The 27,505-nt window shown below is 49.9% G+C and overlaps 13 protein-coding genes across 13 annotated transcripts; 7 read left to right on the top strand and 6 right to left on the bottom strand.

Moving 5' to 3' along the window:
- Positions 1-975: 975 nt before the first annotated feature.
- N7509_006948 (TPR domain protein) lies at positions 976-2,667 on the top strand (the record flags this gene model as incomplete). Its single annotated transcript, XM_056631585.1, has 1 exon — positions 976-2,667. One exon carries the CDS (start codon positions 976-978, stop codon positions 2,665-2,667), a length of 1,692 nt encoding a protein of 563 aa, XP_056487136.1.
- A 618-nt stretch (positions 2,668-3,285) lies between these two features.
- On the top strand, positions 3,286-3,983 carry N7509_006947 (uncharacterized protein; the record flags this gene model as incomplete). The annotated part of the gene is made up of 3 exons (XM_056631584.1): positions 3,286-3,504; positions 3,571-3,818; positions 3,884-3,983. 3 exons carry the CDS (start codon positions 3,286-3,288, stop codon positions 3,981-3,983), a joined length of 567 nt encoding a protein of 188 aa, XP_056487135.1.
- Positions 3,984-5,126: 1,143 nt separating this feature from the next.
- N7509_006946 (lysozyme) lies at positions 5,127-5,727 on the top strand (the record flags this gene model as incomplete). The annotated part of the gene is made up of 2 exons (XM_056631583.1): positions 5,127-5,375; positions 5,434-5,727. The coding sequence occupies 2 exons, from the start codon at positions 5,127-5,129 to the stop codon at positions 5,725-5,727; spliced, it is 543 nt and encodes a 180-aa protein (XP_056487134.1).
- Positions 5,728-8,551: 2,824 nt separating this feature from the next.
- N7509_006945 (uncharacterized protein) lies at positions 8,552-11,594 on the top strand (the record flags this gene model as incomplete). The annotated part of the gene is made up of 4 exons (XM_056631582.1): positions 8,552-9,508; positions 9,586-10,003; positions 10,081-10,242; positions 10,300-11,594. The coding sequence occupies 4 exons, from the start codon at positions 8,552-8,554 to the stop codon at positions 11,592-11,594; spliced, it is 2,832 nt and encodes a 943-aa protein (XP_056487133.1).
- A 15-nt stretch (positions 11,595-11,609) lies between these two features.
- Positions 11,610-11,819, bottom strand: N7509_006944 (uncharacterized protein; the record flags this gene model as incomplete). Its single annotated transcript, XM_056631581.1, has 1 exon — positions 11,610-11,819. The coding sequence occupies one exon, from the start codon at positions 11,817-11,819 to the stop codon at positions 11,610-11,612; it is 210 nt and encodes a 69-aa protein (XP_056487132.1).
- Positions 11,820-12,239: 420 nt separating this feature from the next.
- N7509_006943 (flavin reductase family protein) lies at positions 12,240-13,189 on the bottom strand (the record flags this gene model as incomplete). The annotated part of the gene is made up of 2 exons (XM_056631580.1): positions 12,240-13,081; positions 13,144-13,189. 2 exons carry the CDS (start codon positions 13,187-13,189, stop codon positions 12,240-12,242), a joined length of 888 nt encoding a protein of 295 aa, XP_056487131.1.
- A 353-nt stretch (positions 13,190-13,542) lies between these two features.
- On the top strand, positions 13,543-14,091 carry N7509_006942 (mitochondrial 54S ribosomal protein bL31m; the record flags this gene model as incomplete). Its single annotated transcript, XM_056631579.1, has 1 exon — positions 13,543-14,091. One exon carries the CDS (start codon positions 13,543-13,545, stop codon positions 14,089-14,091), a length of 549 nt encoding a protein of 182 aa, XP_056487130.1.
- Positions 14,092-14,543: 452 nt separating this feature from the next.
- On the bottom strand, positions 14,544-16,257 carry N7509_006941 (FAD-dependent oxidoreductase; the record flags this gene model as incomplete). The annotated part of the gene is made up of 6 exons (XM_056631578.1): positions 14,544-15,056; positions 15,185-15,358; positions 15,446-15,574; positions 15,628-15,877; positions 15,936-16,027; positions 16,084-16,257. The coding sequence occupies 6 exons, from the start codon at positions 16,255-16,257 to the stop codon at positions 14,544-14,546; spliced, it is 1,332 nt and encodes a 443-aa protein (XP_056487129.1).
- A 473-nt stretch (positions 16,258-16,730) lies between these two features.
- Positions 16,731-18,751, top strand: N7509_006940 (uncharacterized protein; the record flags this gene model as incomplete). Its single annotated transcript, XM_056631577.1, has 9 exons — positions 16,731-16,985; positions 17,038-17,210; positions 17,261-17,523; positions 17,576-17,741; positions 17,800-18,010; positions 18,062-18,128; positions 18,193-18,395; positions 18,456-18,491; positions 18,545-18,751. 9 exons carry the CDS (start codon positions 16,731-16,733, stop codon positions 18,749-18,751), a joined length of 1,581 nt encoding a protein of 526 aa, XP_056487128.1.
- A 320-nt stretch (positions 18,752-19,071) lies between these two features.
- On the bottom strand, positions 19,072-20,190 carry N7509_006939 (uncharacterized protein; the record flags this gene model as incomplete). The annotated part of the gene is made up of 4 exons (XM_056631576.1): positions 19,072-19,556; positions 19,628-19,821; positions 19,877-20,021; positions 20,082-20,190. The coding sequence occupies 4 exons, from the start codon at positions 20,188-20,190 to the stop codon at positions 19,072-19,074; spliced, it is 933 nt and encodes a 310-aa protein (XP_056487127.1).
- Positions 20,191-21,444: 1,254 nt separating this feature from the next.
- Positions 21,445-23,462, bottom strand: N7509_006938 (sorting nexin 1; the record flags this gene model as incomplete). The annotated part of the gene is made up of 6 exons (XM_056631575.1): positions 21,445-21,606; positions 21,663-22,265; positions 22,318-22,698; positions 22,763-23,250; positions 23,316-23,375; positions 23,429-23,462. The coding sequence occupies 6 exons, from the start codon at positions 23,460-23,462 to the stop codon at positions 21,445-21,447; spliced, it is 1,728 nt and encodes a 575-aa protein (XP_056487126.1).
- Positions 23,463-23,952: 490 nt separating this feature from the next.
- On the bottom strand, positions 23,953-24,852 carry mde1 (methylthioribulose 1-phosphate dehydratase MDE1; the record flags this gene model as incomplete). The annotated part of the gene is made up of 3 exons (XM_056631574.1): positions 23,953-24,064; positions 24,140-24,615; positions 24,703-24,852. The coding sequence occupies 3 exons, from the start codon at positions 24,850-24,852 to the stop codon at positions 23,953-23,955; spliced, it is 738 nt and encodes a 245-aa protein (XP_056487125.1).
- Positions 24,853-25,482: 630 nt separating this feature from the next.
- clxA (calnexin) lies at positions 25,483-27,291 on the top strand (the record flags this gene model as incomplete). The annotated part of the gene is made up of 4 exons (XM_056631573.1): positions 25,483-25,605; positions 25,656-26,069; positions 26,145-26,185; positions 26,208-27,291. The coding sequence occupies 4 exons, from the start codon at positions 25,483-25,485 to the stop codon at positions 27,289-27,291; spliced, it is 1,662 nt and encodes a 553-aa protein (XP_056487124.1).
- Between the last annotated feature and the right edge of the window lie 214 nt (positions 27,292-27,505).

Here is a 27,505-nt window from a genome sequence, read left to right as displayed (position 1 = left end):
GTTTCGGTATTTGCAAGCTCGGGTCTTCGGTACGGTATGGTGTTTGCCCGACGGAACCGGATACATGGCTCACCGAGAATCCTTACCAATCAACCGTGCTTTGGCATAACTAGCGTAAGTCCCACAAGAACTCCCTCACCTGCCACTCCGGCCGTATTTATATCTATGCTCGTATTCAAGACGCAACATGCACCCACAGCGGTCAGCTTCGGGACAGGCATTTTAGGGGATGACAGTAATCAACAGCAACCAGGGTAAAATGGAAACACCAAACACCTACCTCATGGAAGGGGAAATAGCAGGAGACCTTACCAACTACCCGTGGAAGACAGATGTGCTGAAGTGACACCGTGTTGATAGAATAGAGAGATACTGGGAAGCTATAGGTGGCACGAATGGTGATAGAATATTGGATGACTCGACTTGAAGCTATATACATCATGGGCGCGGATGACTCAGCACACGAAGCCTGAGCCCTCAGGCTTCAGCAAGATAGTCGCTGCAGGCTTTATGGGGAACTACCAAACGAATTGATTGCAATTTCGTTTTCAAGCTTGACGTAGGTTTTCAGGCAGCCGCATGGGCATTGTAAATGTAGAATATAGGTTGCTCGTGGCTAAAGGTGTCGGACCCATTGTCCTAATTTCGATGACCTTTCCTCCCTTCCCTCGGTGTTGTTGATGGCTTCGCGGATCGTAACCAGGTGATATAACTAACACGCTACTGTATTGCCTGAGTTTGCAGGCCGGGGGAGCCTCAGGCTCTGCAGCCAACCCTGCGTGGTTTAGGACCACCCTTTTGTCGACTGCAGGCCAGTTGGCGCCCCAGCATAGCAGCTTTAGACTTAGCGAGCTGGGTAATTGAAGAATTGATTGATTGATTGGATCGGGTCATGACATGCTGTACAAGCCCCACCTTGCCCGCAGAGGGCGAGACCTGTCAACCCCCCGACCAACAACGACAACGGTGGATAAAATGGCAAAAGTCTGGCATGAGACCTCAGTCCCAAAGAAGCTCTCTTCATCAGAGGTTTACTATGACCTCGGGCCTTACAATCGACGCGTCAGCACCTCCAACCCCGATGCCCAGGCCTGGTTCGACCGTGGCCTTGTTTGGGCATACGCCTTCAACCACCAGGAGTCTGCACGATGTTTCGAACAATGCGTGATCTTCGATCCGACCTGCGCCATGGGATATTGGGGCATTGCCTTCGCTCTGGGTCCGAATTACAATAAACCATGGGCTTTATACGATGGAGAAGACCTCTTGACGACCACCACGCGGGCTCACGCCGCCGCCTGGGAAGCTAGGAACCAGGCAGGAGCAGCATTGCCCGTCGAGAGAGCTTTAATCGATGCCGTAAAGCACCGGTATCCCCAAGAGGAACCCCTGGGGGACTGCACCGAATGGAACAAGCAATACGCCACGGCCATGGAATCTGTATACGACGCCTTTCCTGAGGACCTAGATGTCATTTCACTATACGTCGATGCCTTGATGAACCTCACTCCATGGAACATGTGGGACTTGAAAACTGGGAAACCAACCCCGAATGCTCCAACCCTCAAGGTGAAGAAGGTACTGGACCGCGCCTTGGCCAGGGATGATGCCCTGGGACACCCCGGCCTCTTGCACTTGTACATTCACCTGATGGAGATGTCTCCCACGCCAGAGATTGCGCTTCCAATCGCGGACAACTTGCGTGGATTGGTACCCAACGCAGGCCACCTTGAGCATATGGCAACTCACTTGGATATACTATGCGGTGACTACCGTCGAGCAGTGGCATCAAATACATCCGCGATCCGCGCCGACGAGAAATTTCTTGCAAACCAGTCGCTAGGCCATTTTTACAACCTTTACCGAGCGCATGACTATCACTTCCGCATGTATGCAGCTATGCTAGGCGGCCAGTCCAAAATCGCCATCGAAACGGCCACTGTGCTCGCGGAATCGCTGACGGAGGACCTTCTCCGAGTTGAATCTCCACCCTTGGCGGATTGGCTTGAAGGATTTGTCTCTACACGAGTGCATGCTTTAATTCGATTCGGTCGCTGGGAGGAAATTCTCAGTCTGGAGCTACCGACTAACCAAGCCCTCTACTGCAGCACAACTACCATGGCGCACTACGCCAGAGGCGTTGCTTTGGCTGCGATGGGCCGTACTGATGAAGCAGAGAAAGAGAGGGATCTTTTTAATTCTACAAAAACGCTGGTTCCTCGATCTCGAACCATATTCAATAATACCTGTCTCGATATCATTTCCGTCGCCGAAGCAATGCTCGACGGAGAAATCGCTTACCGCTGTGGTGAATATGAAACTGCATTCGCCTGTCTTCGCATCGCAGTTGATCGAGATGATAATTTGCCTTACGATGAACCGTGGGGCTGGATGCAACCTGCTCGACATGCGTTGGGAGCATTATTGTTGGAACAAAACCGAGTAGAGGAGGCCAGCAAGGTTTATTCTGCAGATCTCGGTATTGACGAGTCTCTGCCTCGCGCCTTGAGACACCCAAATAATGTCTGGGCCCTGCATGGTTACCACGAATGTCTAGTCAAACTTGGTAGAGCAGCGGAAGCGAGGACTATGAAACCTCAGTTAAGGCTCGCTTTGGCTATGGCCGATATACCGATTCAAGCATCGTGTTTCTGTCGACGCAACTAGAGAGATCTATCTTGATGATTACATGATTGTTTACACGTTTTTATGCCCGGTCGACTATTGGTATATGCAAGTCAACTAACCCTTCCTGGGTGTTCCTGTCAATATCTACACTTGCGGTAATATATTCCCCGACCACATCTATGTGAAATGATTTACTCCATACTACGCATTACCAATTTCTCAAGAGCTGAATCAATTGAAGTGCATGACGTATTGGAACTTTCCCATCATTCCGCCCCTGGTGCCAAGCCCAATAAGCGCCAAGACAAACAACATAGCGAAGTCAAGGAGAATGGGCGCCTAAGAACACCAAAAAAGTTTAGCTCGAGACTCTATTTCTAAGGTCTGCTGCCTTGGGAACTCTGCAGAAGCTCAGGTCCAATCATGTAGAGAAGACCTCCAAATATTTTGGCGGGGAGAATTGCAAGATTCTTGGCCTCGCCACCCGCCCGGAGGCTGTGCTACGAATATGTATGGGAGCGGCAACGATGCACAAAATTGGGCTTCTTATGGTTCATCCCCCAAGATAGCTACTGGGCATATATATATAGGGTACACCTTAACTTCAAGTTCGAATAATGCTATACCTATCTGTCCCACTATTTAAATTAATTCGACATGTCAAGCTACTATGAAGAGTCCTACCCTGGTTGGCACCCAGACGCAGTACCTCGTCAACAGAAGAAATGGCTTAATTTTCTGTCACTTCGTTTCGGCGCCATAATAAGCACGATTGCACCCATCGTCTGCTTTGCTTGGGCATACACGCAACATGAGGCTGGCGTAGTGGCCACCGATGGACTCGGTAGTGCATGGGCCGGGATCAGCCTGGGAACGGTAAGTCTACAAGAAACAGAGTCATTGGTCGCATCTTCAATCGACTAACATTTTATACAACAATAGGCTTCCTACGGCTTTATCTGGTCTACTGTGGTATTCCTCGTAGTGCTCGTCTTCAACTGTGCTATTCCTCCTGCGGTCATCATCTTCTTCGACTGCATTTCCTGGCTCGCGCAGCTCATCACCATTTGTTTCTATATGCAAGAACTAGGAGGCTGGCATGCGGGTGGCTACGAATATTCCAGGAATAATATACACGATTATCTGTACGGGGCGGAGGTCTTCGGATGCTCAATGATGTTTCTTGGAATGTAATTTGACACAATTTTGCTTCCTGCTTTGATGGAGCTTTACTAATGTATAATCGTTTTTACAGAATATTCAATATGATCCTCATGATCGTTGCCTCGAGAGCTTTTCATGTTCAACGGAGGGCCAAGAAGCAACTCACAAAGCCTGGGCTTGAGGATGTCTAAATCATGACGATCGCATAGTTATGGAAAGCTTCCAATCCCGGGCGCGGTCCGTTTTACTGGATAATACTATACCATGGCATATGATCAGCGGTGAAGAAGGATGACGAGATGAACATACACTTTGCGTCAGGAGAGTAACGCAGATGATAATGCAAAATAACTTATTCTTAATTTTTGATCTCTAATAATCAACTCTCGTTGACAAGGGACACTAGTCTCAATCTAATATGGGAACACATTATGAATCAGCGAAAGGGCCATGCAGAATCATTATGAAACAGAGTAGAGGAACAAGAAAAAGTAAATCTGGGATTTTGAAGAAAAGGGTAATTTAAGCAATGACAAGAGTCGACAAGAGCAATCAAAGAAGATCAGATGCCTGCTCGTTGCTTCCTTCAACCGGGCATGACAAGCTGTGTCGAAAGATGCAATTTGGAAAACGCCGTGAGTGCGATCGATCTGGGGATTGTAAGCCATCAATGTCGATCATCAGAATGACACTAAAGTCTCATTATTCAGTGCTTTTTTTTTATCGTCAATTCAGTAGACTTTCAATGCTAGGGCGCAATGTGGACAAGCTCGTATTCTATCCACCAACTAAGAAACGGGAAGAGCGAGCCAAGAATCTCGGGGCCAGACTGAAACGCAAAGATCAACGATTAACACGAGCCACCGTGCTCTGCTTGGGCATTCTGGTTTGAACTTGGAGAGGATGGGGCGATTTTCGGAGAATACGAGAGGAATCAGGAGAAACTCTATCCAACTTTATCCATTCTGCATTCCTGTCGAAAGCCTCACTGCATATTATGAGTTAATAATAGCCTGGAGATCGCCGATCCAAGGCCCATCAACCTCCACTTCATGACGATCTCTATCTCCCACTGCTTTCAAGGTCAATGTTTCTTTGCAATTGTTTGTGCCCCTGCATACTCTGCTGCTTTGGAGCCCCAATTCTGCTCGTATTTCCCTTCCTATCAACCTATCGTTACGAAGTATGAACCTAAGAGATCTATCCATCGAGTTCATAGCGTCTTGGCCAACAATTCACAAAGATTTAAAAGCTCGAGATAGATCCGGGCATCGACTGGAACTAGAATATTCAACTTTTCTCTCAATCGATTCCTGCTTTTCTCATCGTCCATAATGTCCTTCAAGCTTCTTGTAGCCGCCCTGCCTGCTCTGGCAATTGCCTGCACTGGACCCCCAGTCAATGCAAATGGCCTGAATTTGATAAAGAGCTTCGAGTCATTCGAGCCAAGCGTCTATGACGACGGTTTCGGCAACCCTACGATCGGCTACGGCCATCTCTGCGGTGACGCTTCATGCTCCGAAGTCGCAAACCAGCCTTTAACCGAGGAGTCTGCGAGCCAGCTTCTGGCTAGTGATCTGGTGGTAGGTTCTTAACACTGTTTTGGCTCAGAAACATGGGTCGGCGACTAACAAGACACAGAGCTACCAAGATGGACTCACCAATGCCTTGGCGGATCCAGTCACCCTGAACGACAACCAATATGCCGCGTTGGTCTCCTGGACCTACAATGTTGGTAGCGGAAATATGGGTAGCTCGGATCTTGTCTCGCGTATGAACGCCGGCGAAGATGTCGGTACTGTGGCTCATGATGAGCTGCCTCAGTGGAACAAGGCTAACGGCGAGGTCGTTGATGGGTTGACTCGTCGCCGTGGCGAGGAACTGAACCTCTTCGATGCTCCTGCGGAATTCGGTGCCTTGCCAGTTGCTTGTTAGGTTAGGTTTGATTGTCCTTTGGCTATTTTCTTTTGTTCTGTGTAGTACTAGTAGTGATGGTAGTAGCTAGCCAGAATAGATTCGTGTATATTTACATCGGGTAACGGTGGAAATTATCACTTCTCCACGCATTATTGAAATGACTGACCAGGTGATATGCCCTTGAAGTGTTTTCAGAGAGTCAATGATAGCAGATTCATCAAGTTGGTACATGGAAATCCAATTCCCGTCTTCTTCTTGTACTCCTACACCGTTTCTTTGCATTATCATCCGAACCTTTTGGGGGTTGAGTTCATTTGGGATTACCCTTGATGGTCTTAATATTTTAGAAAAGCGCGTCCATGGGAAATCTCGATCGCAGAGCTCAGCCGAAATTCTATCCCAGCCGGTGGCGTTAAAGGTAAAACTGAAGACATCAGTGTCGACCACGGCGAGAATCAAATCTGGATACGCAATACCAAAAGAATTACTTGAAAGCCGTTCGCCACTTTTCATAGAACTCGAGTGATTGAAATTTGCCTGCACCTTGAAAGAGATTGTCCCTAGCTTCGCTGGACTTTCAAATACAAGCTCTCTTTGGCTCCAAGGTTCTAGGGTTATGATGCAAAAATACCGGTTTTTCAGTGGATACATACAGTCATCCTCTGGCAGAAGTAATCAAAAAGAGTACTTTCATTCTTACTGGATTAAATATGAACCATGTATAAATAGGTACGACCTAATACTAGTACTGACAGTGGAAGACTCGTTAGCCATTCTAGACGAGCGAAAAAATCACTTAACTACTCGCCAGTCAGAGTCATGTAAGCACACCGCCAGAGTTAATTTGTGACCCCCTTTGCCACGTAGTTCAGCATCGCGCATTGGAATGTGACAAGTAGACATGCAGGAAATCTTAGCCTGAATATGGATTGATTTGATTTTATTCTTCGCCAAAGAAAAATAAAATTTGGGCGTATGGGCTACATATGAGTAACCCGATCGTGGGCAAGCAGTTCGGGGGCCTAACCGGTTATGTCGGCGCAGAGAAGCCGGAAAGAGGCAAATGAGCGAGCCCTGAGGGATCGACCGGCGCTGGCGCAACCTTGTCCAACGGTTTATCGGGCTTAACTCCTCCGCCGTGTGCCAGGCCGGGAAAGGCGGTACGGCACAAAAGCTTGTACAGAGCATGGGGTAAGTTGCGCGATGTCCGGTATTTCATGGCATGGCCCTCACGTTATGTCGCAGGCAGTTTTTCCGGCATGCCTTTGGCGCAGAGAGGATCAACGGGAAGTTGTCAAACGTGTCTGCAATCTGGGGGGTCAAGCCATCACCAAGACCGGGCGGGAGGGACGATCCTTGCCAGATCGGTGGCTGATCTACGAGTGAAACCTTTGCCAAGCACCCTGATGAGTTTGAGGGGTGGAAGAGAGGGGCCGATGGTGCAAAACTGGGCAGAATCGGAGGATCGATTGGTGTGACTGGTCTCTGTGTTTCTGTGTGTGCGTGTGTGGTGTGGAAATGCACATCGGCTCTGATCAAGGATCTGCGAGTCCTGCGCGGGGGGATGTTTTGCTCACACTTGTCTCTCTCCAGTAACCAGATTATTGTGGATCGCACGTTGGCCATTGCTCAGCGGAGCCTCCAAGGCACGAGATAACCGAGCATGTGAAGACCCTAGGCAATTTGCCCTTTCTTTTCTTGCATGATACCGAGATACTAGACCAAGCGGATGATGTTAGTACAGTATGCAGTCTCCGGAACTCGGCCAAGTGTGCGTGTTTGCATCTGCAGCCTCGCTCATCAACGCGAGAAATCCTCCCCCCCCCTCCTCCCAATAATGTTAGGGGCCGTCTCAGGGACTCGTGTCTCCATGCATGCCCCAGGTCTGGTGCAAGGATGACCCCGCAGCCAACGCTGTAGGGAATGATCGACGGACCTTGAGATAGCAGGTTGATACTGATATGTACGATTGAAACTTGACCTTGAAGATTCGAGGATGCAAACGGGGGAACAAGCCGTGTCAGATCACAATGCCGCGGGACTCCGCGTATTGTGGCTTTGCACAGCCTTAAGGGGACCCTTTTTTGAGGGAATGCAAGACGGGAAGCAAATGGAGCTAAGGCGAGGTATAGCGCTGCAGTAGGGGCAAATCAAAAGTGAAGAGACAGCAGAGCAATCAATCATGCGATGTTGACGAGGGAGCTGTAAATACATATGAGTATGAGGGTGCTTAGAGGGAAGGTACCACTGGTACGTACAGTCCCAAAAGTGGAAACTGCAAAGGTTTTTCTATTTGGGGAACGCCAGCCCTATTCGCAGTATAGGTATACCATATAGTACTATACAGTATATAACTGTCTATATTAAATACTAGTGATACTTCTAGGAATGAAATTTAGTTAATTAATACCTTAATACCTCTGTTACTCTAATTAATACTAAACTGAATCCAGCATTGATGTTAGTCCTCTACCCTGATGGTAAAAGCGGCAGGCGGCCCCTGCCGCTTTTGCGATGATCGACGGCGTATCGTACGGTAAAGACCGATTCTTTCGTCTTCCTCTTCGTCTTTGGTGGCTCTCAACTTCAAGGTCACTTTTCACTTTTCCCCTTCTCGTATCATCTTTACCCTTCCTTTCTCTACCTGCTCCCCCTCCCTCCCCCCCCACTCCCCTTCCTTCCTTTCCATTTTTCCTACTCTCTCTATTCCTCTTCTTCCCTCATCTTGACCTGGGATAATTCCCTTTTTACCCTATTTCGTCCCTCCGCTCCCTGCCTGGTCCCGGTCCTTGGCCTCATCCCGCCAAGCTGACTCGGACCTGGGTTTCGGGCTCCCTCGTCCATGCCACGCTCATCTGCCGCGAGTAGGAAGAACCAGAGCAATCGGCACGACAATGGCCTCGTCGGTCCCGGCAAGAAAGTGACCAAGCAGAAATCCTCCGGCCATCTGAACGGCTCGCCCAGCAACGGCTCTGCCCCCGGCTCGGCCACCGTTCCCATCGATCTGTCCGCCACCCGTTCGACCAGTGATACCGCGATCACCTCGCCAACACTTGTGACAAAAGGGCCGGATGATGCCAAGGCAGATGGCAATGTGCGTGGGATGTTAAACGGACACAGCAGAGGTGGAGACATGGATTGCAGCCTGACCAACGGTGCCTCGTCGCAAAACGGCGGCATCGCCGGCTCGGCTTCTCGCAATGGCGTCTCCAAACGATCGGGTTCAAGCTCGTCAATCAATCCGCTTCAGTTCGCGTCCACCATCCTCAAGTCGTGCCCCATGTACGACACCATCGCCATCTTGATTTTTCTGCTTCAACTCCCACCAATGGTCCTAACCCTCGTCCAATTCTTGTTCGCCTCCCTCACCTTCATGCCCCCGAGTGGTGCCGCCGCCGGTTCTCTGTCGTCGAATTTCGATATCTTTCAGGGCCCTGCCGGAACCCCCTCCTTGGGGACGATGATCGCCATGGATGGCTTCTGCGTTCTTTTCTGGGGCCTCTTTATGTGGAACTGGGCTCAAAACTTTGCAATTGATTTAGCCCACGTTCAAGTCGCCATCACCCTCGGCGGCGGAGGCTCTGGGAAGAACGGCGGGGTCAATGGCCTGTGCGTGGGCATTGTTCTGCTTCTTCACATCGTGCGCAGCAAAGGCATACAGGAATTTGTGATAGGCCACCTCGCATCTGCCAAACTCGTCAGCCCTGATATTCTTTCTCAATTTTCAAATCTTTTACCCGCCGAATTCCGACGTTCCGCATCACAATCATCTCCGAGTTGGCTAAGGAGCCTTCTCGCTGTTCATATATTAGCACAGGCCGGAACTGCGATGGCGAGACGGGCCATGGCTAAGAATCGGTCCCCGCCCCACAAAAGGGTGGGAAACGTGGGGATACTGAGGCCTCCGCCGGATCGCAAGCCCAGCATGATTCAGCTCTAGAGTCGGCTGCCAGTCTTTCATCTTCTCTCGTCGGCCCCGATGGTCAATTTCTCAAGGATGGAAAAGATCGGCTTACTTCAGCTAAAAAACGCAGGAGACAAGCTAATCAAGTTCGAAGCCGTCAACCATTCTGGGCCGCCCTCGCTAGCACCAAGGTCACCGTCATGCGGGAGTACGAACACTCGCGAGCGTCTTCGAAAACCACCCGTGGTCTCACGATGACTGAGGACGATCTCCAGGGCGTCTCTCTTGATGATGGATTAGTATGGATTACAGATGTGGACAGTGCTACGATAAAGTTCGCTGCTGGTGATCTCGTCGATGATACCGCAGTGCCAAGCTCTTGTGGAAATGGTCAATTAGATGGCGATATGGAACCGTTTTATGTATGCGTCAATGGGGCGCTTTGGGCAACTGCTACGATTTGCAAGGTCTCGGAATCCTCCAATGGCCCGAGTATGGTTCAATGGCGGGCGAGATCTCCGGACTTGCTCCCAATTGTGCATATACTTGCTCTTTTGTCCGCAGCGATACCGACGAGGAAATATGTGTCATGAGCGTCAAAACTCCTACGGCGGCTGATACAGAGCAAGGTGAGTTTACACGGCATGATTCTCCTATAATTAACCAAAGTCTAACAAACATAGTAGCTGTTTCTGTAGTTCCCGCGCCTCCGCAGCCGCCTTACCGACCCTCATCCCCGACGACAACGCTCAAAAACTCCATCATCAATGCCGAAGCCAAATTAAACGAAAAGCGCTCCCGACTCAAGAAAACCAAGAACGACCACAAGCTTCTCATCTCTAAAATTCGGAGGGAACTGGACAATTTCAACAACCGTCTTCAGAGTGGAACGGACGAAAATCGCCAAAAGCAGCGTTCGCTCCAACTCGAGCGGAACATTCGACAAACGGAAGAGGCAACCTCAGCCTTGGAGGTGCAGTTGGATAATATGGAAAATGTTCCCGAAGAAGAACTCGAGGAGTGGTCTACACACAAGACCGAATTTGAGCGACAACTGGACCGATTTAACGCGACAAAGGAAGAACTCACCGAGGCTCGTCTTGCTGCCGCTCAACAGGTGTCGTCTATGGAGCAAGAGCTCAACCTGGTCATTCAGAAACGCGAGCGTCTTCAAGGCCGTCGTACCCGAGTCAACGAACAGTACGAGCGCATCATCTCCGCCAATGCGCAGGGACTAAATGAAAGAGAACGTCGTGCGGCCGAACAATTTGCCCGGGAACAAGATCATGCCAAGTTAGAGCTCAATTTCCAAGAACAGTTCAGCAGCATCAGTCAATCTGTTCAGGACTTCCAGCTACGCACCAGTCAGCTTTGGCAGCAAGCGTCCGCTATCGAACAAACGATTCAGCAGCAACAGCAGCAGATGCTTCTGGACTCTGGCCCCCTCACTCCCGAGGGCAATCTTCCAGGCACGAATCCTTTGCTCGAAACCCACAATTCGTCTCTGAACTTGTCGACTACTTCCGCTCCGAATGGCCGGGCGTTACTAGCCCTCAGCTTCCCTCCAGCCAAGTCCAGCCCTCTGCATAGCTCGTCTCCGGTCCACGCCAACTCGTCAAATCCGACCAGCCCAACGTACGATGCTTTCATGCCCCATTTTCCGACCTCTTCGCCTGGCAATGGTGCCTCCTACTTCGCTTCCGATACCCACCGAGATCGTTCGTTCTCTAACCGCTCAACCCGTAGCAGCCAGTATGGCTCCGAGTATTTCGATGCTCAGCGGATGCCTCCCCTCCAGCTCGAGCTGGCCGAACTGCTTTCCGAAAAGCAACGGTCTGGGTCGAATGAAAATGGCTTTCTCCAGGGCGGTCGCCCTTCTTTAAGTCCTTTTCAGCGAGCTGCGAGTCGAGGCAGTGGGGCTGATAGCGGGAGCGGTGGTACCAGAAGTGGAAGTGGCAGCCCAGGGTCGGCTCGAGATTGAGACATTTGGCATCTATCAAACAGCCGTCGGATGCTGACAATCTTTTGTCTTGCCCTTGACTGATTGGTTGATTTCTCGGTTTTGTGCGTCTTCTAAATAAATGGCTTGTCTGATCTTTGCACCTGTGCTTCCCCATCCATCCGGTTGGATCATCGTTCGCCTTTCGTGATTTACCCATTCTTCGTTCACATATTTGTCCTCACCGGGTTGCTTCGTGATGGTCATATTATGATGACTGTTCGACACTCAACTAGTATCTCGCGGTGAGATGTATGACTTGGTTAGATCAGGTTCCAAGGTTTGCAGTGAGATGAATCGCAGTTCTGTTCCTAGAGACTAAAAAGCTTATTCTTCGTTCAAACACCCTACTTACTCTAGTAGGTATCACTAGTAGCGTAGAGTTCTAGTATATTTACTAAGAACGGCCTAACGTATTTGTACTAGTTGTGCGATTGCTAGTTACTACTAGTAGTAGGTTCCAAGGTTCTTGATGAATCAGTAACTAATTATGCGATTGATGTCTATATCTTGTCTGTTTTATAGTTATTCCACAGTATAGTATGTACAGTAAGAAGTCTAGCCCGTCCGAAGTAAATAATATGTACAATCCCACCAAATCTCTATCCAGGATTTTTGTTTATTTGATCAAATCTCACTCCCCATCTTCCAGAATCGCGTATTCGCATACGTCAAACACAAGTCATCCGGCGAGTTCTCACCAATGCTCTCTTGAGAGCCAGAGCCCTCAATCGCGCGGACAACAGTACCCAGCACGATCGAGTGATCATGTACATCGATCTTACTGGGGTGAAGTGTACATTCAAAGACGATAGGGAAGTCCACATTCCCTTGTTCTGAGCTTTGAGCCCGCCGTCTTAGTAGCGGGAGCGGTCGTTCTTGACTTGGTCCCTGGCCCGGGTTTGCGCTCAAGGCGCCAAACTCGAAGTCTCCGTGTCCGTTCAACATGCTTGCCAATGTAGTATTTCCCTTTGAAAAGTCTCTGGCAAGCCTAGCAGTAGCCGGGCCGGGAGCGAGGAGGTGCACAAGGAAGCGGCCGGAAGATAGAAGGGCGTTCAAGGTTTCGGATGGTCGTCGGACATTAAAGGATATGACGGGGTGTGGAGTAAGCGTGACGGTACTGAAGGAGGAAACAGTCATTCCGCGAAAAGAGGTTGTGTCTGACGGTCCAGTGGGATCGGTTGCTGTTATAATTGCGACGGGGTATGGGACTTGGCGCATGAGGAGACGAACTTGTTCCGATATTGAGGACGCGGGTGTAGAGGAGAGGGATTCGGACCGAGATGAGGATATACTGGATTCATTGTTTGAAGAGCTTTCGCTGGGAGACTGGGAGGCCTGGCTTTGCAAAGCTGTAGTGTTGCTAAATTGTCGCCGGGATGGGTGTTGACGGTATGACGAATGTTGAATATGAACGGCAAAAGAGGATCGTGACGAGCGAGAGGTCAATACTGCAGAATCAAATGCTCCTACTCCGTACCATTAGCATTATTCAGAGCAGATATCTCGGCATGGGAGCTTATAAACTCACCTCCGAGTCCTCTCCGCATCGCAACTGGTGCGAGTGATAGCTTCATTGTGCTTGGTGGGACAGGTGTAGCTATCTCCAACCGGCGGGAGGGTAGCAAATAAATGATCGTGAAAACAAGAATCTCTTCGCTCACTGCGTAATCATGTCGAAGAGGCTGACTGCGAGTTATTGGAGGAAATGCGCGACAGCAGAGGTGTTGCCCGCAAAAAATCCCCGTGTTGATTACGTAATGTGTATCGCCGATAATTTCTCTGCTTCGGAAGTTGTATAACCTCAACCCGCCGCAACTCCGCCCTCGCCTCCTTAATTGTGTCCCAGCTCCACAGCATACTTCTCTAGGGCTGCCTATCTCGCAATCCCTCGTATTGACTCGCTTTGCTCGAGGATACGCCACCCACAATGTCCCTGCATACCTCCCTCCGCCGCACCGCGGCCACGGTATCGAGCACAACATCCACCATCCTGCCCAGCCAACTCCCGACCTCCCAATCTAAAGCCACAACTTTTGTCTGCTCCCAATGCCGTCACGCTTCACTCCTGCGCCGCCCGAAGCGCCCATACACCTTCACTCAGCTCATCACCCTCACCGACGGCAGCGCCTTCACGCACCGCACCACCTCGCCCGCCCCCGTCTATCGTTCCACCCGTGACACGCGCAATTCCCTGCTCTGGAACCCGTCTAGCAGCAAGCTGATGAATGTTGAAGACGATGAGGCCGGTCGCCTCGCGGCTTTCCGTGCGCGTTTCGGTCGCAGCTGGGATGCGAGCGCTCCTCCCGCGGACGCCCCGGCCGATGCTGCGCCCAAGGATCCTGCGGCCGCTAAGGCCAAGGAGGAGGCTGCTAAGGCCCAGGCTCAGGCTGAACAAGAAGAAGAGGATAATTTGCTTGACTTGATTAGCTCCTTTGGCCAGGAGGAGAACCAGGGCTCTGGAAAGAAGAAGAACTAAGTCGGAGGGAGAATTGTAAAGATTTGCATCTTGTGTGATTAGATTGGTTTTGGCCCTCCAATTTCTATGGGCTGGGAGTTGGGATCTTGTTTTTCTGTCTCAATTGTTCTTGTATAATATACATATGTCTGCGACAATGCATGGATGCCATTATAGGTACCATTTCTATCGAATTTCTTGCTTCGACTAGGTAGGAGAACTTGGAACCTTGGATAATTTCCATTTCCCAGTTATTTGGGGGAATATAAATCCCAAGCATAAAAAGAGCGCCTTAGTAATCCTAACCCTTGGTATCTTCCGAGATTCAGCTGTGGGAAGTCTTGTGTTTTGGTCAGAGCCGTTATTCCTACCTACTAGTACTATTTACTAGCAAATTTTCGAAAGATCCATAGAACCATCTTTCTCAACGAACTAGTTCATTTCCTCTACATAAACAATAAGACTAGTGAAGCCTATAGCTTGCTGCCTTCGAGCTGTATACTAGTACTAGTACCAGAGCTCGATTCTGGAACTGTCTTTGTGCTCTTCGAGGCTTGCGCTTGATCTGAGGCTTCTATTACCTCCACCTGCTCAAGCGTAGCTGCGAATGCAGCTTCGACATCATGTTCTGATAACCATTCCGTATTTGGCCTGCTTCTCATTCTGGCAACCAACGCCTCATCCTCCTCTTCGGCTGAGGTAAACTGCGCGCCTCTTTTATCGATTTGATTGTGAACAATGCGCAGTATACGAGCTGTGTGCGGCTGCCTCGTGTTGCTGTATAATCCCAACGCCTTCTTGATATTCTCACTCGAGAAAGTCTGTCCGGAAGTTTGGGCGCCGAAGACATGCCGAAAGGCAAGGCCAAGAGCAAGAGTATCATCCAATGCCAACGAGCCCCCAGCAGCGAAAGCCCCCCCCATGGGCGTGTGCGGCATCGCCGATGAGAGTGACCCGAGAATCAAACACCCAGGTCGAGAGAGCATCTCCAGCGAAGTTGGGATATAAATTGGTATGGGGTGTGAGTTCAGTTAGGGCTTTGATCGTTGGATTCCAGTTCTAGTTTGGTGAGCCTCAGATCACAGGGACTCGGGAGAGTGATATAGTAACATACCTTGTACTTCTCCCTTAGAAACTCAACATTTCCACGTTGATTCCATGCAATGCTGTTTTCGAGCTCTTCTTCCGTGCGGGGGTCATCGTAAGCCCCGACTGTTGTATACTGGTCCTTGCCTGGGTTCATTAGCAGACTACCTATATGCGGGATTGTTGAGGTACTATACCAAGTCTAGAGGCAAAGAAATTATCTCGTGGTCCCCACTACTCTCATAGTCAGCAACTATTTAATGGAATAACACATGCTCTTATGACTTACCCAATGCATGGAGTCGGAAGGTAGATTGGGGATTTTCCCTTCCACCAAAGATGCGTCAAATGTTGATCTCATAAAGACCTTTCCACTGAAACGGAGCCTGTAGTCAGGCAAGAATGATTTCCTAACAGCCTAGAGCCAATATTAGTACAGTTTTGGCGTCTGATTTGTCAATGGATTTTTACCGATCGAATTCCATCTGCCCCGATCAAAACATCACCTTGCACACTACTCCCATCCTCGAAATGCAGAGTGACGCCATTTTTATCAGCCTCCGCATGGATTATCTTCTTCCCTAGATGTATAGACTCTCTGGGAACATGTTCAAGAAGAGCTGCATGTAGATGGCCTCGATGGAACCGAGTGGTATGATGGCGAGGGTTGGGGACATTGGTGTGAGTGTCGACCGAGATAACCTGGTCGGTCTTCCAGTGACTAAAATCATGATGATAAGTCAATCTATACGCAATTAAATGATACACAATCATCATACCGAAAGATTTGTGGTATGCCACTTGGTCCTCTATAACCAAACTCATCGGTGAGTGCTTTGTCCACTCCTAGCTTTTCCAAGGTGCGCATTCCCTAACGAGAACCATATCCATTAGAACAAAGCGCTATTCAGAGAGATGGAATCATACATTTGGGCTGAGTGCAATACTGGCTCCGATTTCCAGCAGCTCGGGTGCTTGCTCGTAAAGTTGGATGTCTATGTTTGTGATCGAAGCGATTTGTGACAATGAGATCGCTGTCGCAAGCCCCGCAATGCCGGCGCCGGCGATTATGACCCGTAGAGTATCCTGCCTCTCACCCATTTCAAGATAGAAGCTGTTTCACTTTTGAGGAATCAAGTAATATCGCGAGATAAATTCAATGTTGTCGATGTCTAAGTCTGATAAATTAAATAGCTATCGCGACAGTAAATGCCGAGCACGTCAGCAGTGCATCTTCTCCGCAATTACGGCGATGGCGACTTGATGCGTGCTTTTTGCATCTCGTGACGTATTTTCAAGGCACTTATGAGAGCCCGGCAAACGGCTTGTCGTTTCCCGTGCTTGAAAGTCCTGGCGGAGGATTTTCTCCAATAGAGTATGTCTTTATGTGTCGGAATCTGTCCGGCATGGGGATGAAGGCGAAGGCTTGGAAGAACATTGCGCAATAGCTGTCGTTTTCTAGAGCATTCATCTAAAATATTGACATTTCCCCGAAATAAACATTCCAACGTTCGGAGTAATTATTTGTGGCAGAAAATTTTCGCATTATTCAAGAAGTAATATACGTTTCTGTCATGAGTTCTGGGTCATCCGATCATGGTGTCAAAGCCTCAGCGCAGGCAAAGGAGGAAAACGAAAGCGAAAGCGAGCTAAACACAGCGCCGAAAGTCCCAGATCAGTTTGCCGATGAGAGTTTCAAGCTCTTTTCCAAGATTCAAGTGGAGGAGCCCACACCCCAAGAGGCTCTACAAATTCGAAATAAATGCCTATGGCGGATCCTGCCTTTTCTATGCATTGGATATCATCTCATGTATGTGGATAAACAGACAGTAAGTAAAGCGCGGGTTTCCATATCAGGGGTTATCAGCTAACTTTGCGCAGTTAGGCAGCTCAGCAATTCTTGGAATAATGCAAGATGCGCATTTGGATTCAAATCAATACAATTGGCTCTCCTCGATCTTCTATTTTGGATATCTGCTGGCAGAATGGCCTCAGAATTGGGCTTTGCAAAGATTCCCTGTGGCTAAATGGTTGGCGGCAAATTTGATCATATGGTAAGTCAATACCCTCCTTGATAGGTCTGATGATATTAACAGTACTTCAGGGGTGGAATAACATTGCTACACATACCTTGCAACAGCTTTGCCTCTCTGTTCGTGGTGCGCTTTTTCCTCGGGGTAGCCGAGGCGTGCATCGTGCCAGCATTCTTGCTTTCAATGTCGATGTTCTTTACATATGGAGAGCAAGCGGTCATGATGCCAATTATGTGGTCAATTGGAAACTCAAGCCCCATAACTTCTGGACTTCTATCGTATGGTGTGCTTTGGATCAAAACAGGGGATTTTTCACCGTGGAAATGGTTTATGGGTTTGGGTCCCTATTTCTCTTTTAATTCACAAGCACTAATACCATCTACCAGTGATAACTGGGGTCTTAACGGTGATATTTGGCATCGCAGTCTATTTCCTATTCCCAGACAGCCCTCTCCATGCCAACTTTCTCACCTATGAAGAGCGCGCGAAGGCTATCCTGCGGATTAAAGAGAATCACTCTGGAATCGAACAGAAGCTTTTCAAGAGATATCAGTCAGTACCCCAAATTTCGAGACTCAAGTCACCACAACTTTACTGACTGGCTATAAAGATTTATCGAGGCGCTGAAAGACCCCAAAACATGGCTGTTTTTCTTGCACGCTTGGTCACAAGAAATGGCAAACGGAATAACTAACCAGTATTCACTCATCATCAACTCTTTCGGCTTCACTATTCTTCAGACAACGCTCCTGGGCTGTGTTACCGGTATAGTATCGTTTTTCTCCCTTATATCAGCTGCAATTGCTCTATATTATACAAAGGTTAGTTAAATTCTGTCTGGAAGACCGAATTGTCAAGCTAAAAACAAATAGAACTCCCGTGCCTGGATATCTTTGATTGCCTACATTCCAGGCGCTCTTTCCAGTATCCTCCTTCTCGGTATGTACTTATTTGAGACTCATACCTGGGCATTAGACATTTCTCTAATATTGCAACACAACAGCTTTACCTTGGTCCAATCGCTGGGGTCTAATTAGCGGTATCTGGATTCGATCTACTGTTGGGATTCCCTATGCCGTCGTGATGATCTGGGCGGCAAATGCATCAGCTGGACATACGAAGAAAACGACAGTCATTGCATTGTATCACATCGGCTACGGCCTGGGAAATATCATTTCTCCTCAGCTTTTCCGGCCAGAGTGGAAGGTCAGTAGAATTCGAGCCTTGGAACAGATCCCTATGAGCATATACTAACCAAGAAGCCAGCCTCGGTATAAACCAACTTGGATTATTTTGCTTGTCGTATGTCTTCATCCCCCTCTCTATATATAAACAGATTATTAAGTCGATTTCAGGTGGCTTGCATCCTTCCATCTATCATCATTGGAATTCTCAGGTTCTACTTGAGCCAGGAAAACAAGCGTCGCGATAAGCTTCAGGCTGAAGATCAAGTTACCAGTAATGGCATTATCGAAACGGTTGATTCTGAAGGTGGAAAGGTATCCCGCGTCGTGGACAATAGTCAGATGGATTTGACTGACAGAGAAAACTTGACCTTGTAAGTTTTGATCTGGGCCCCTAACTACCAGATACCCGTTACTAATGAGGCACTAGCCGATATGTTCTTTAGCTGCATTGAGGGAGAATTTTGATTTGGGTGTCTCTATTTGAACCGACTGACTGTAGCAGTAATAGTAACAACCAAATGACTATCATGCCGTGCTTTCGCAACGGATCCTCAAATGGCTTTCCAGTATTATCGTTTGTTTATTTTGTTTGTGCATGGGAAGTTCATCACGTAACTGTTGATTAGGTAGCAAAGTATTAAAATATCATAGAACTCCGGGTATATGTCCAATCCAATCCCCAGTTCGGTATCCGTCTAGCTCAGCTCATGCACCACAGCTGCGCGAGTTGCAGTATGCTGAGACGAGCCAATTTCATGAACGGAGTTATACTCTGTTGACATCTCTGATGCCTTCCAAGTAGAGCCTTCTTGTGATTCAGAGTGCGCAGGAGGCGAGGATCCAATCTCATGAACAGGCCTATAGTCCGCTGACATCTCCGAAGCCGGCAAAGCAGAGTCTGTTTGAGATGCAGGCTGCGTCTGAGGCGGCAGGCTTCCTTCAGACCAGCCGGGTCCCTTGTCCTCGGCGGGAGAGTCTTTTTTGAACAAAGCCATAACCTTCTTTCGAAACACCAATAGAAGGATTATTGCGATTAATGCGACACATCCCACGACTATTCCAGCAATTTCCCCGCTTGATAGCCCACTGTCCGAGCCACTAGATGCGCTGTCGCTGTTCGAAGTTGAATTGGCGGCCGAGCCGGTGCTAGTGCTTGTTGCGGTGTGGTGGGTACTGGTATCTGCGAAATCGGATAAGTCAGACATTTGGTAACGAGGTGGGTTGAGAATCCGAATGAGAGTAAGGACCTACCTGTTGTGGCAGATATTGATGCAGTGGCGGTAACTTCAGGCGCGGCGGTGGAGGAAGCGAATCGAGCAGGAAGGGATCGATAGATACTATCGGCACCCCAATTAACCAAACAGCCATATTTCAAGATCGCTTCTTCTGCGTCAGAACCCTCCGTTGGAAATATCTTGTAGGCACTGCAGGAATAGAATGTCGGGCTATGTCGGTCAGAAATCGGATCGGAGTGAATAATATGATCAACATGAAACGTACCACCCTGCTTGGAGGCTATCTTCGTAAAGTAATGTTGCACCATCACATCCTGTCGGCATGGGGACTGAGCTTGACGGGTTGTAGCAAGCGCCATACGTGCTACTTGTGTAGAAGGTCTCGGTCGATCCGCAGACGATGGGCTCGGCTAGGGAAGGTCAGCCAGAGCCACTCTCCTGAGTACGGGAGGGATAGAGTCATTACTGACGAGTTGTTTGCAGGTACCATCCCTGAAAATTGTCGCCGGTACTATATCCTGAGGCGACAAAAGTTGTAGTGGCCGCTGTAGAAGCCGTAGCTGCGGGAGCTGGTGACATATCGCGTGACTGCTTTCAACAAGCGATAATATCACACTCGGCTGTATTATTCCTGCTTCAAGAGAGCCAGGGACTCGCAGAAATAAGATCGGCACAATGGAAGGTAACCGGGATGCTGGCAAAAGGTAAACAGAACCAAGCTTCAAAGATTGTTGGGTTTCAGGGCCGGGGGTCTCGAGCGTTTCTTAGCCGCACAGTCGCCAAGTTGGAAAAGAGTAAATGACAAGGCGAATCCTAGGATGCGGGCACTGGCATAAAAATACGCTCTAAGCCACTAAACAAAGCTGCCCAGGAGGCGCTAAGGGTATCGAAGCGCTCGCAATGGCTAGATAAGAGCGCCAGTGGGTTCTATACTTGCCAGCAAGCCCCTGATCCACAAATTGATCCAAAATCTCACTCCCACCGTGACCCAATCAAGGGTTTAATTTGCTTGGAGGAAATCCATTTGAGGGTTCAAAATCGTGGAGATCTACTCCTGGTGCAGTTTAGCGTTTCTCAAGGCTCGTAGTAGTGGAGACTCTTCTCTTCATGCCGGCTTATTTCCGAATGACCTGGAGGGTCGTTAAACTATTTGCGACATTTGTCAGTATTGGGTTGGAATTCAAAGCACAGAGAATCACCTGCAGAGTAATAAATAAGCTGGCAACTGAGCGCGCAGCTTACCACTACTTTATTCATAGCAATATCTCCCTCAAAGATATTTAATCTTGTTTTGATGGTGCGACATCGGGCGTAAGCAAGCAAAACGGCAAAACGCGGGCGGAGCCGCGGCGGAGCAGCCAGAAATGATTCAAGTTCAAGTTGCTTATTCTTTGTCTGATCTTCGCTTTGCAGCTCTGTTCATGTTGGAGTATCAGGGCCATTTTCTGCCTACTAGTATCCACTGCGACGATCTAAAGATATATAGTCAGTCAGTCCGACTTGGAGTTTGTACCCACAGAGAGGTCGAAGTTTATCTAGAATGGAGCTGTGTCCACTACTAGTATTTGTCTTGCACATGGATGATTGGGTCCCGGTTGTAATTTCAACCACAACGGGCGAACATTGGTATTTGAATGGATATTCTGCAACACAAATCGGAGGGAGAAAAAGGGAAGAGGGCAACTCCATAGCTCGCGCTGGGGAGAATCATTGACCTAAGGGAGGGGAAGAGAGAGAAAAAGAAATGCCGAACGAAAAATCCCAGTGAGGCTACAAGATTGCTGGATAATACATGGACGGGCATGGGAGTGAGAATGCCAGGTTCGAAATTGATCAGGCGTTATCCTCAGCTCCAAGTGAGGCTTCGGTGTTCGGGGCGGGGGACTCAAGTGCAGCAGTCTCGCCAGCCACGCCCTCTGTAGGAGGGACGTAATAAGGGACACCGTCTTCACCAGCATCCAATTGCAAAAGGAAAGTTTCCCAAAGCTCAATCAACTGCAAGCCTTGTGTTAGTATAAAGGAAGTTCGAGGTCCAATGTGCGATTGCTTACCTCCTTTTGAGCCTCCACAGCAGACTCAAGGAATGTTTCTACGCCAGACTTGAAATCCTCCACCTTCTCCTTTTCAAATCGTTGCAGTTCATTGCGCATTAGGCGCCCCATATCCTCAAATAACAATCGGGTTTGGTGAACCTTTCGCTCCGCATCGGCCACATCAGCATTTATTTGGTTCAAACGATCCTGCTGCGTCTTTCCCTGTCGGAGAAGCTTATCCTGTGTATTCTTGCGCTTCTGTAGATCCGACTCGGCGGTATGCCAGCTGTGGAAGGCCTTCTGTCTTTGGGAGAAGGCAGTCTTCACACTGCCGATGAGACGAATATACTCATCAATGGTGATTCCAAGTGTCAGGACATCCTGCTGAGCCTGGCGATCATATAGTTCTCTAATTCGTAGCTGCAGATCCGAAAGACCTTCCAAAGGAGCGGAGAGGGCCGGAGAAAGCTCAACGGCAGAGAGGGCATGAAGTGAGCTCGAGAAGTCGCCTGCGGCTTCGGCAAGCCCCTTTCTTTGTATAACCACAGTATCCATTGATTTCATCAGGGCTTTCAATTGATTCTCGAGTGCGTCCAGGTAAATTTTGCGATCATGGAACCACTAGCGCAAGTCAGCAGGTTTCATCTTGTGTCAATAGGCTTAATTTACTTACGTCGTCATGTTCCACAAACTTGCCTCCTCCGCCGACATTAATTCCGAAAGAGCTAAACATGCCCTTGCTTTGGCCAAGGTCGGGCTCTCGGTTCTCCTTGTTCTTGACATCGACGTTGAAGGCCTCACTCTCGAGGAATATCTTTAAATCGGAATCATGTTGGAGAATTGGGTGACCGGCAATCTTGTTCAGCATGCGCTCCAGCGCGGCTCTGCGGGATTCGACGAAGTTGGTATCAAATCGGCCCACGGCTTGTTTCTCGGGCGGAGGAGCAACAACCACACCAGGGTTGCTGTTGTGCAAGGAGTTGTAGAGCCAAAGGAAATCACGGTATCGGCGGGTGACAGCAAACTCTGGCTGACGGTATCCCTTTGAAGATGTCTATGAAGCAGTGAGTTTTGCTGTAAATCATATGTTGAGTGCGGGGAAAGGAGCGTCTAAATACCTTTGTCCGAACTTGATAGACAATGTGGCTACTTGTCAGATCCCCGACCTTGTGCGGGTCTCCAACGCTGATATCGAACGTCGGCTTCGCCGCCTGTTCAATGCTCACGCTTGGTTGTGTCTGGCGCTTCGGCCCCTCTGCCTCGGAAGGAGGTTGTACTGGCGGAGGTCCTCGAAATCCGGCACCATCTTCTTCCAAGTTACCAGATTCTACCAAGCCAGTTCCGCCAAATGCTGGAGGGAAAGTCGTAGGTGGCGGGGGGCTGCGTCCAGCAATGGTTTCTTTCTGGGGGGGAGCCGGAGCTTCATCGGTGGGTGTCGCGCTGGTCTCGGACGGAGCTTCTCCTAGCGGGCCAAGGGGGTCCACAGTATCATCGACAGCTTCTAGACGAGTCGCTTGTGCGCTGATTTTGCGTGTTCCTCGTGGGCCGCGACGACCCGGAGTACGGACCTCGCCGCCGCTGATTGACGATGCGGCCTGGGCGGGAGCTGCAAGGAGTGAATGGTTAGCGGAGAGGCCCACGAAAGCAAGAATGGCCTAGATAAATACATACAGCTCTCAGAGTTATCGGGCTTGGAGGTAGTCGGGCTGGTTACAGAGCGCGAAGGCTCATCTGTAGTCTGGGTTAGAGCGCAATCCAACAGAGCTGGGATCATGACTGCCTACCACCCCATGGGGAGTCACCGGCATCGAGGTCCATAGCAGCCGGGTTGGTACAAGTATAACGCGGAGAATAGTATGGGGTATCGAAATGGTTAAATCAGACGTCAGGCATCAATGTTCAATGGAAACTGGGAAGAAAGGGTGCGTAGGTGGGAAGCTGGCAGTTCGAGTGGAGGATCCGCGCACTTAGTCACTCACGGGATCTTCGAACCCCCCCCAAGCTTGTCCGGGGCAGCTTTCCCCTCCCACTACTTCCGAGTCCACTACTCCCCCAATCCCCATTGATCAAGAGAATTTGTGCGGCTGGCCTCATATAATCAAATCACCTGCTTACATATACAAGTAATAAATTTGATGGTCTCGAAAATGAGGACTACTAAGCCAAGTGGAGATTCAAAGTATAGGATCTGAAAACAATTCATACGTCACATCATTTCTCGTTGTACCTCATCTCTATACTACCTCACATTATCTTTTTCTATTCATGATTTCTTCAGGGAAAAGTCCGCAGCATAGTCTCGTCGGATCTATTTGACCCAAGGCAGGCCAAGCTTGTGCATCTCCACGGCAAGCTGGAATAGATAGTCCAGAGACTCGCACTGAGTCTTTGCCTTGGCGACATTGTCACCCCAGACATAACTACAAGCAAATATTAGCGGTGTATGGGGGGTGGAGGATCGGATAGGGCCAATTCTCAGCATAAGTTTCACTCACATTCCGTGTCTTCGCACCAGCACAGCGTAGGTGTCGGGGTACTTGTTCATGGCAGCCTCCAGGCCGCTGGTCAAGTCCTCCTCAAATGCCGTGTTGTCAATGATGGGGATGCTCAGAGTATCGTGATATCCGTGCATTCCCTTGCCCTTGCCCTTGGGAATACCCTTGATCTGTTCGATGTTGCTAATCTCAAAGCAAGCGTCGGGGCCCTTCTCGCGCTCAACCAGCAGAGTCACCAAAACGGCCCATTGGGAGTGAGTATGAATGCAGCAGCCCGCACCGTGCTCAAAGGCAGTGAGGAACAACGGCGTGCAAGCGGATGGGTTCAGCTTAAGAGGCTTGCGGATATAGTTGCGCTCAGTGGCGGGGTACTTGGGGGTCGGCCATTGAATCACGAAGATGTTCTCAGACTTCATGAGCTCCTTCTGGACACCGGATGGCGCAATAAAGATGTGATCGCCATGACGAATGGAGGTCTAATGAGAGTCAGTGGGGGTTGGTTCTTTCTGTTCTTTTCTATTTGATACTCCCCCGCCTTGGCGGCTTGAGCAGAAGAGACTTACACCTCCGCCAGTTCCAGTGACCCAGCCCCAATTGTAGAATCTACGGCAGAGATCCGGAATCAGGTTGGCCGGGTGTTCGGGGTCGGATGACTGGACCAAGTGGTCATTGTTGTTGGCGACGGGCGCAACGGCCTGATCAGCGCCGCACATGGTGAGCTCGGAGGGGGATGTCTCGGGTTTGGCAGGGATCAAAGGGTACCCAGGTGTGGCAGGGGGTGGTCGCAGGGCGAAAAGCAAAAAGCAAAAGGGAGCTAGGTGGTGCAATCAAATAGCGCCAGGGAGTTGGGGACGGAAGATCGGGCGAAAGGGTGCCAGTGTCCAGGCTCTGGAGGAAAAGTGTAACCCGCGTGCTATCGCGCAATCCAATAAATGTTAGCCGGGCGGGGAATTTGCAGCTCCGCGATTACACTGAGCATGCCATGGGGGGGTTTATGGGAATTGCCCAGGTGGTAGTAATTGGGAATTGGCATTGTTAAATATAAAGATAAACTGACCCGTCCTATTAGATCTCATATTTGAAATAAATATTTATTGCATTCATAGCTGCGGATAGCTACTACTCTACTCTGTATGTAGAAAGCGATCGAAGGCGTACCTGGGGGCTAGTGCTAGTTCTGATTGGCTGGCTGGGACTCGGAGCTGCTGAAAGGCCACCTGGACCTTCGCCATTTCAACTGGGGATATATAACCTCCGCTTCTCCTCTTCCCTCATCCTACCCCTTCCCCTTCTGGTCCCGTGCGGTGCGCTTCTTTTCCCTTTCACCCCGTTGTCTGTTCATCATGCGTTTCGACGCCGCTTTCACGGCTCTGGTCTCCTCGGCTTCCCTCATGGGCTATGCCCATGCCGAGGAGGCGGAAGCTGCTGCTGATGCTTCCTCCGCCATTGAGCGGCCCACCTTCACAGTATGTTCGATCGAATTGGTCTCCACATTTCCTTTCTAACTTTCTTTCAGCCCACTGCTCTGAAGGCTCCCTTCCTGGAGCAGTTCACCGATGACTGGCAGTCCCGTTGGCAACCATCCCACGCCAAGAAGGATGACCCCAAGTCGGAGGAGGACTGGGCTTACGTCGGCGAGTGGTCTGTCGAGGAGCCCACCGTCTTCAAGGGTATCGATGGCGACAAGGGTCTGGTTGTGAAGAACGCTGCTGCCCACCACGCCATCTCCGCCAAGTTCCCCAAGAAGATTGACAACAAGGGCAAGACCCTGGTGGTCCAATATGAGGTGAAGCCCCAGAACTCTCTGGTCTGCGGCGGTGCCTACCTGAAGCTTCTCCAAGAGAACAAGAAGCTGCACCAGGAGGAGTTCTCCAATGCTACTCCCTATGTGATCATGTTCGGTCCCGACAAGTGCGGTGCCACCAACAAGGTATGTTTGCGACTGCAACGTAATTCTCTGTCTTCACCACCATGAGTAGCTGTTAATCAATCTGTCATCATCCAGGTCCACTTCATTTTCCGCCACAAGAACCCCAAGACCGGCGAGTACGAGGAGAAGCACCTGAAGACTCCCCCCCGTGGCCCGCACCAACAAGGTCACCTCCCTCTATACCCTGATCGTCAAGCCCGATCAGACTTTTGAGATCCTGGTCAACGGCGAGTCCGTCAAGGAGGGCAGCCTTCTGGAGGACTTCAGCCCTTCCGTCAACCCTGAGAAGGAGATTGATGACCCCAAGGACAAGAAGCCCGCCGACTGGGTCGACGAGGTTCAGATTGCCGACCCCGAGGCCACCAAGCCCGAGGACTGGAACGAGGAGGCTCCCTTCGAGATTGTCGATGAGGAGGCCGAGAAGCCCGAGGATTGGCTTGAGGATGAGGCCACTAGCATCCCCGACCCCGAGGCCGAGAAGCCCGAGGACTGGGATGATGAGGAAGATGGAGACTGGGTCGCCCCTACTGTCCCTAACCCCAAGTGTGCTGATGTCTCTGGCTGCGGCGAGTGGACCCAACCTTTGAAGAAGAACCCCGAGTACAAGGGCAAGTGGTCCGCTCCTCTCATTGAGAACCCTGCCTACAAGGGTGTCTGGGCCCCGCGCAAGATTGCCAACCCTGCCTATTTCGAGGACAAGACTCCCTCCAACCTGGAGCCCATGGGTGCCATTGGTTTCGAGATCTGGACCATGCAGAACGACATCCTGTTTGACAACGTCTACATTGGCCACTCCGTCGAGGATGCCGAGGCTCTTCGCAAGGAGACTTTCGACGTCAAGTTTGCCATCGAGGAGGCTGAGGAGGAGGCTTCCAAGCCCAAGACCGAGCCCACTCCTGAGTCTGGCACCACTGTCACCTTCCAGGAGGACCCCGTTACCTTCATCCGCCAGAAGATTGACTTCTTCGTGAACCTGGCTAAGGAGGACCCTGTCAACGCCGTCAAGACCGTTCCTGAGGTTGCCGGTGGTCTGATTGCTCTGCTTCTGACCTCCATCCTGATTATCGTGGGCGCCATTGGCTCCAGCAGCCCGGCTCCCGCTGACAAGGGTAAAAAGCCCGCCAGCACTGGCAAGGAGAAGGCCAGCGAGGCTAGCAGCTCTTCTGCCGACACCGGCAAGAGCGGTGCTACCAAGCGCAACACCCGCTCTTCAGCGGAGTAAAGGCGCGGCTAAAGACGAAAAGAGACAAGCCTTGAATGCACTCTCGATTGAGCATTGATATCATTTTTCCCCGCGTTTGATTCCCTATTGTTTCTTGTTGGTCAATGTAGCAATACTCTTTAGGTTAGTCGGATATCTACTTCAGAATGGAATTCCGGTATACTTTCACTATACATGAACTCAAAAAGTAGCCACCGAAGTGTACTAGTAGTGA

The sequence above is a fragment of the Penicillium cosmopolitanum genome, assembly GCF_028827165.1.
Source record: "Penicillium cosmopolitanum strain IBT 29677 chromosome Unknown utg000008l:1.0-4398992.0:1.0-4402845.0, whole genome shotgun sequence".
NCBI lineage: Eukaryota > Fungi > Ascomycota > Eurotiomycetes > Eurotiales > Aspergillaceae > Penicillium > Penicillium cosmopolitanum.
Note: the sequence above shows the minus strand (reverse complement) of the source record. Positions and strands in the feature narration are given on the sequence as shown.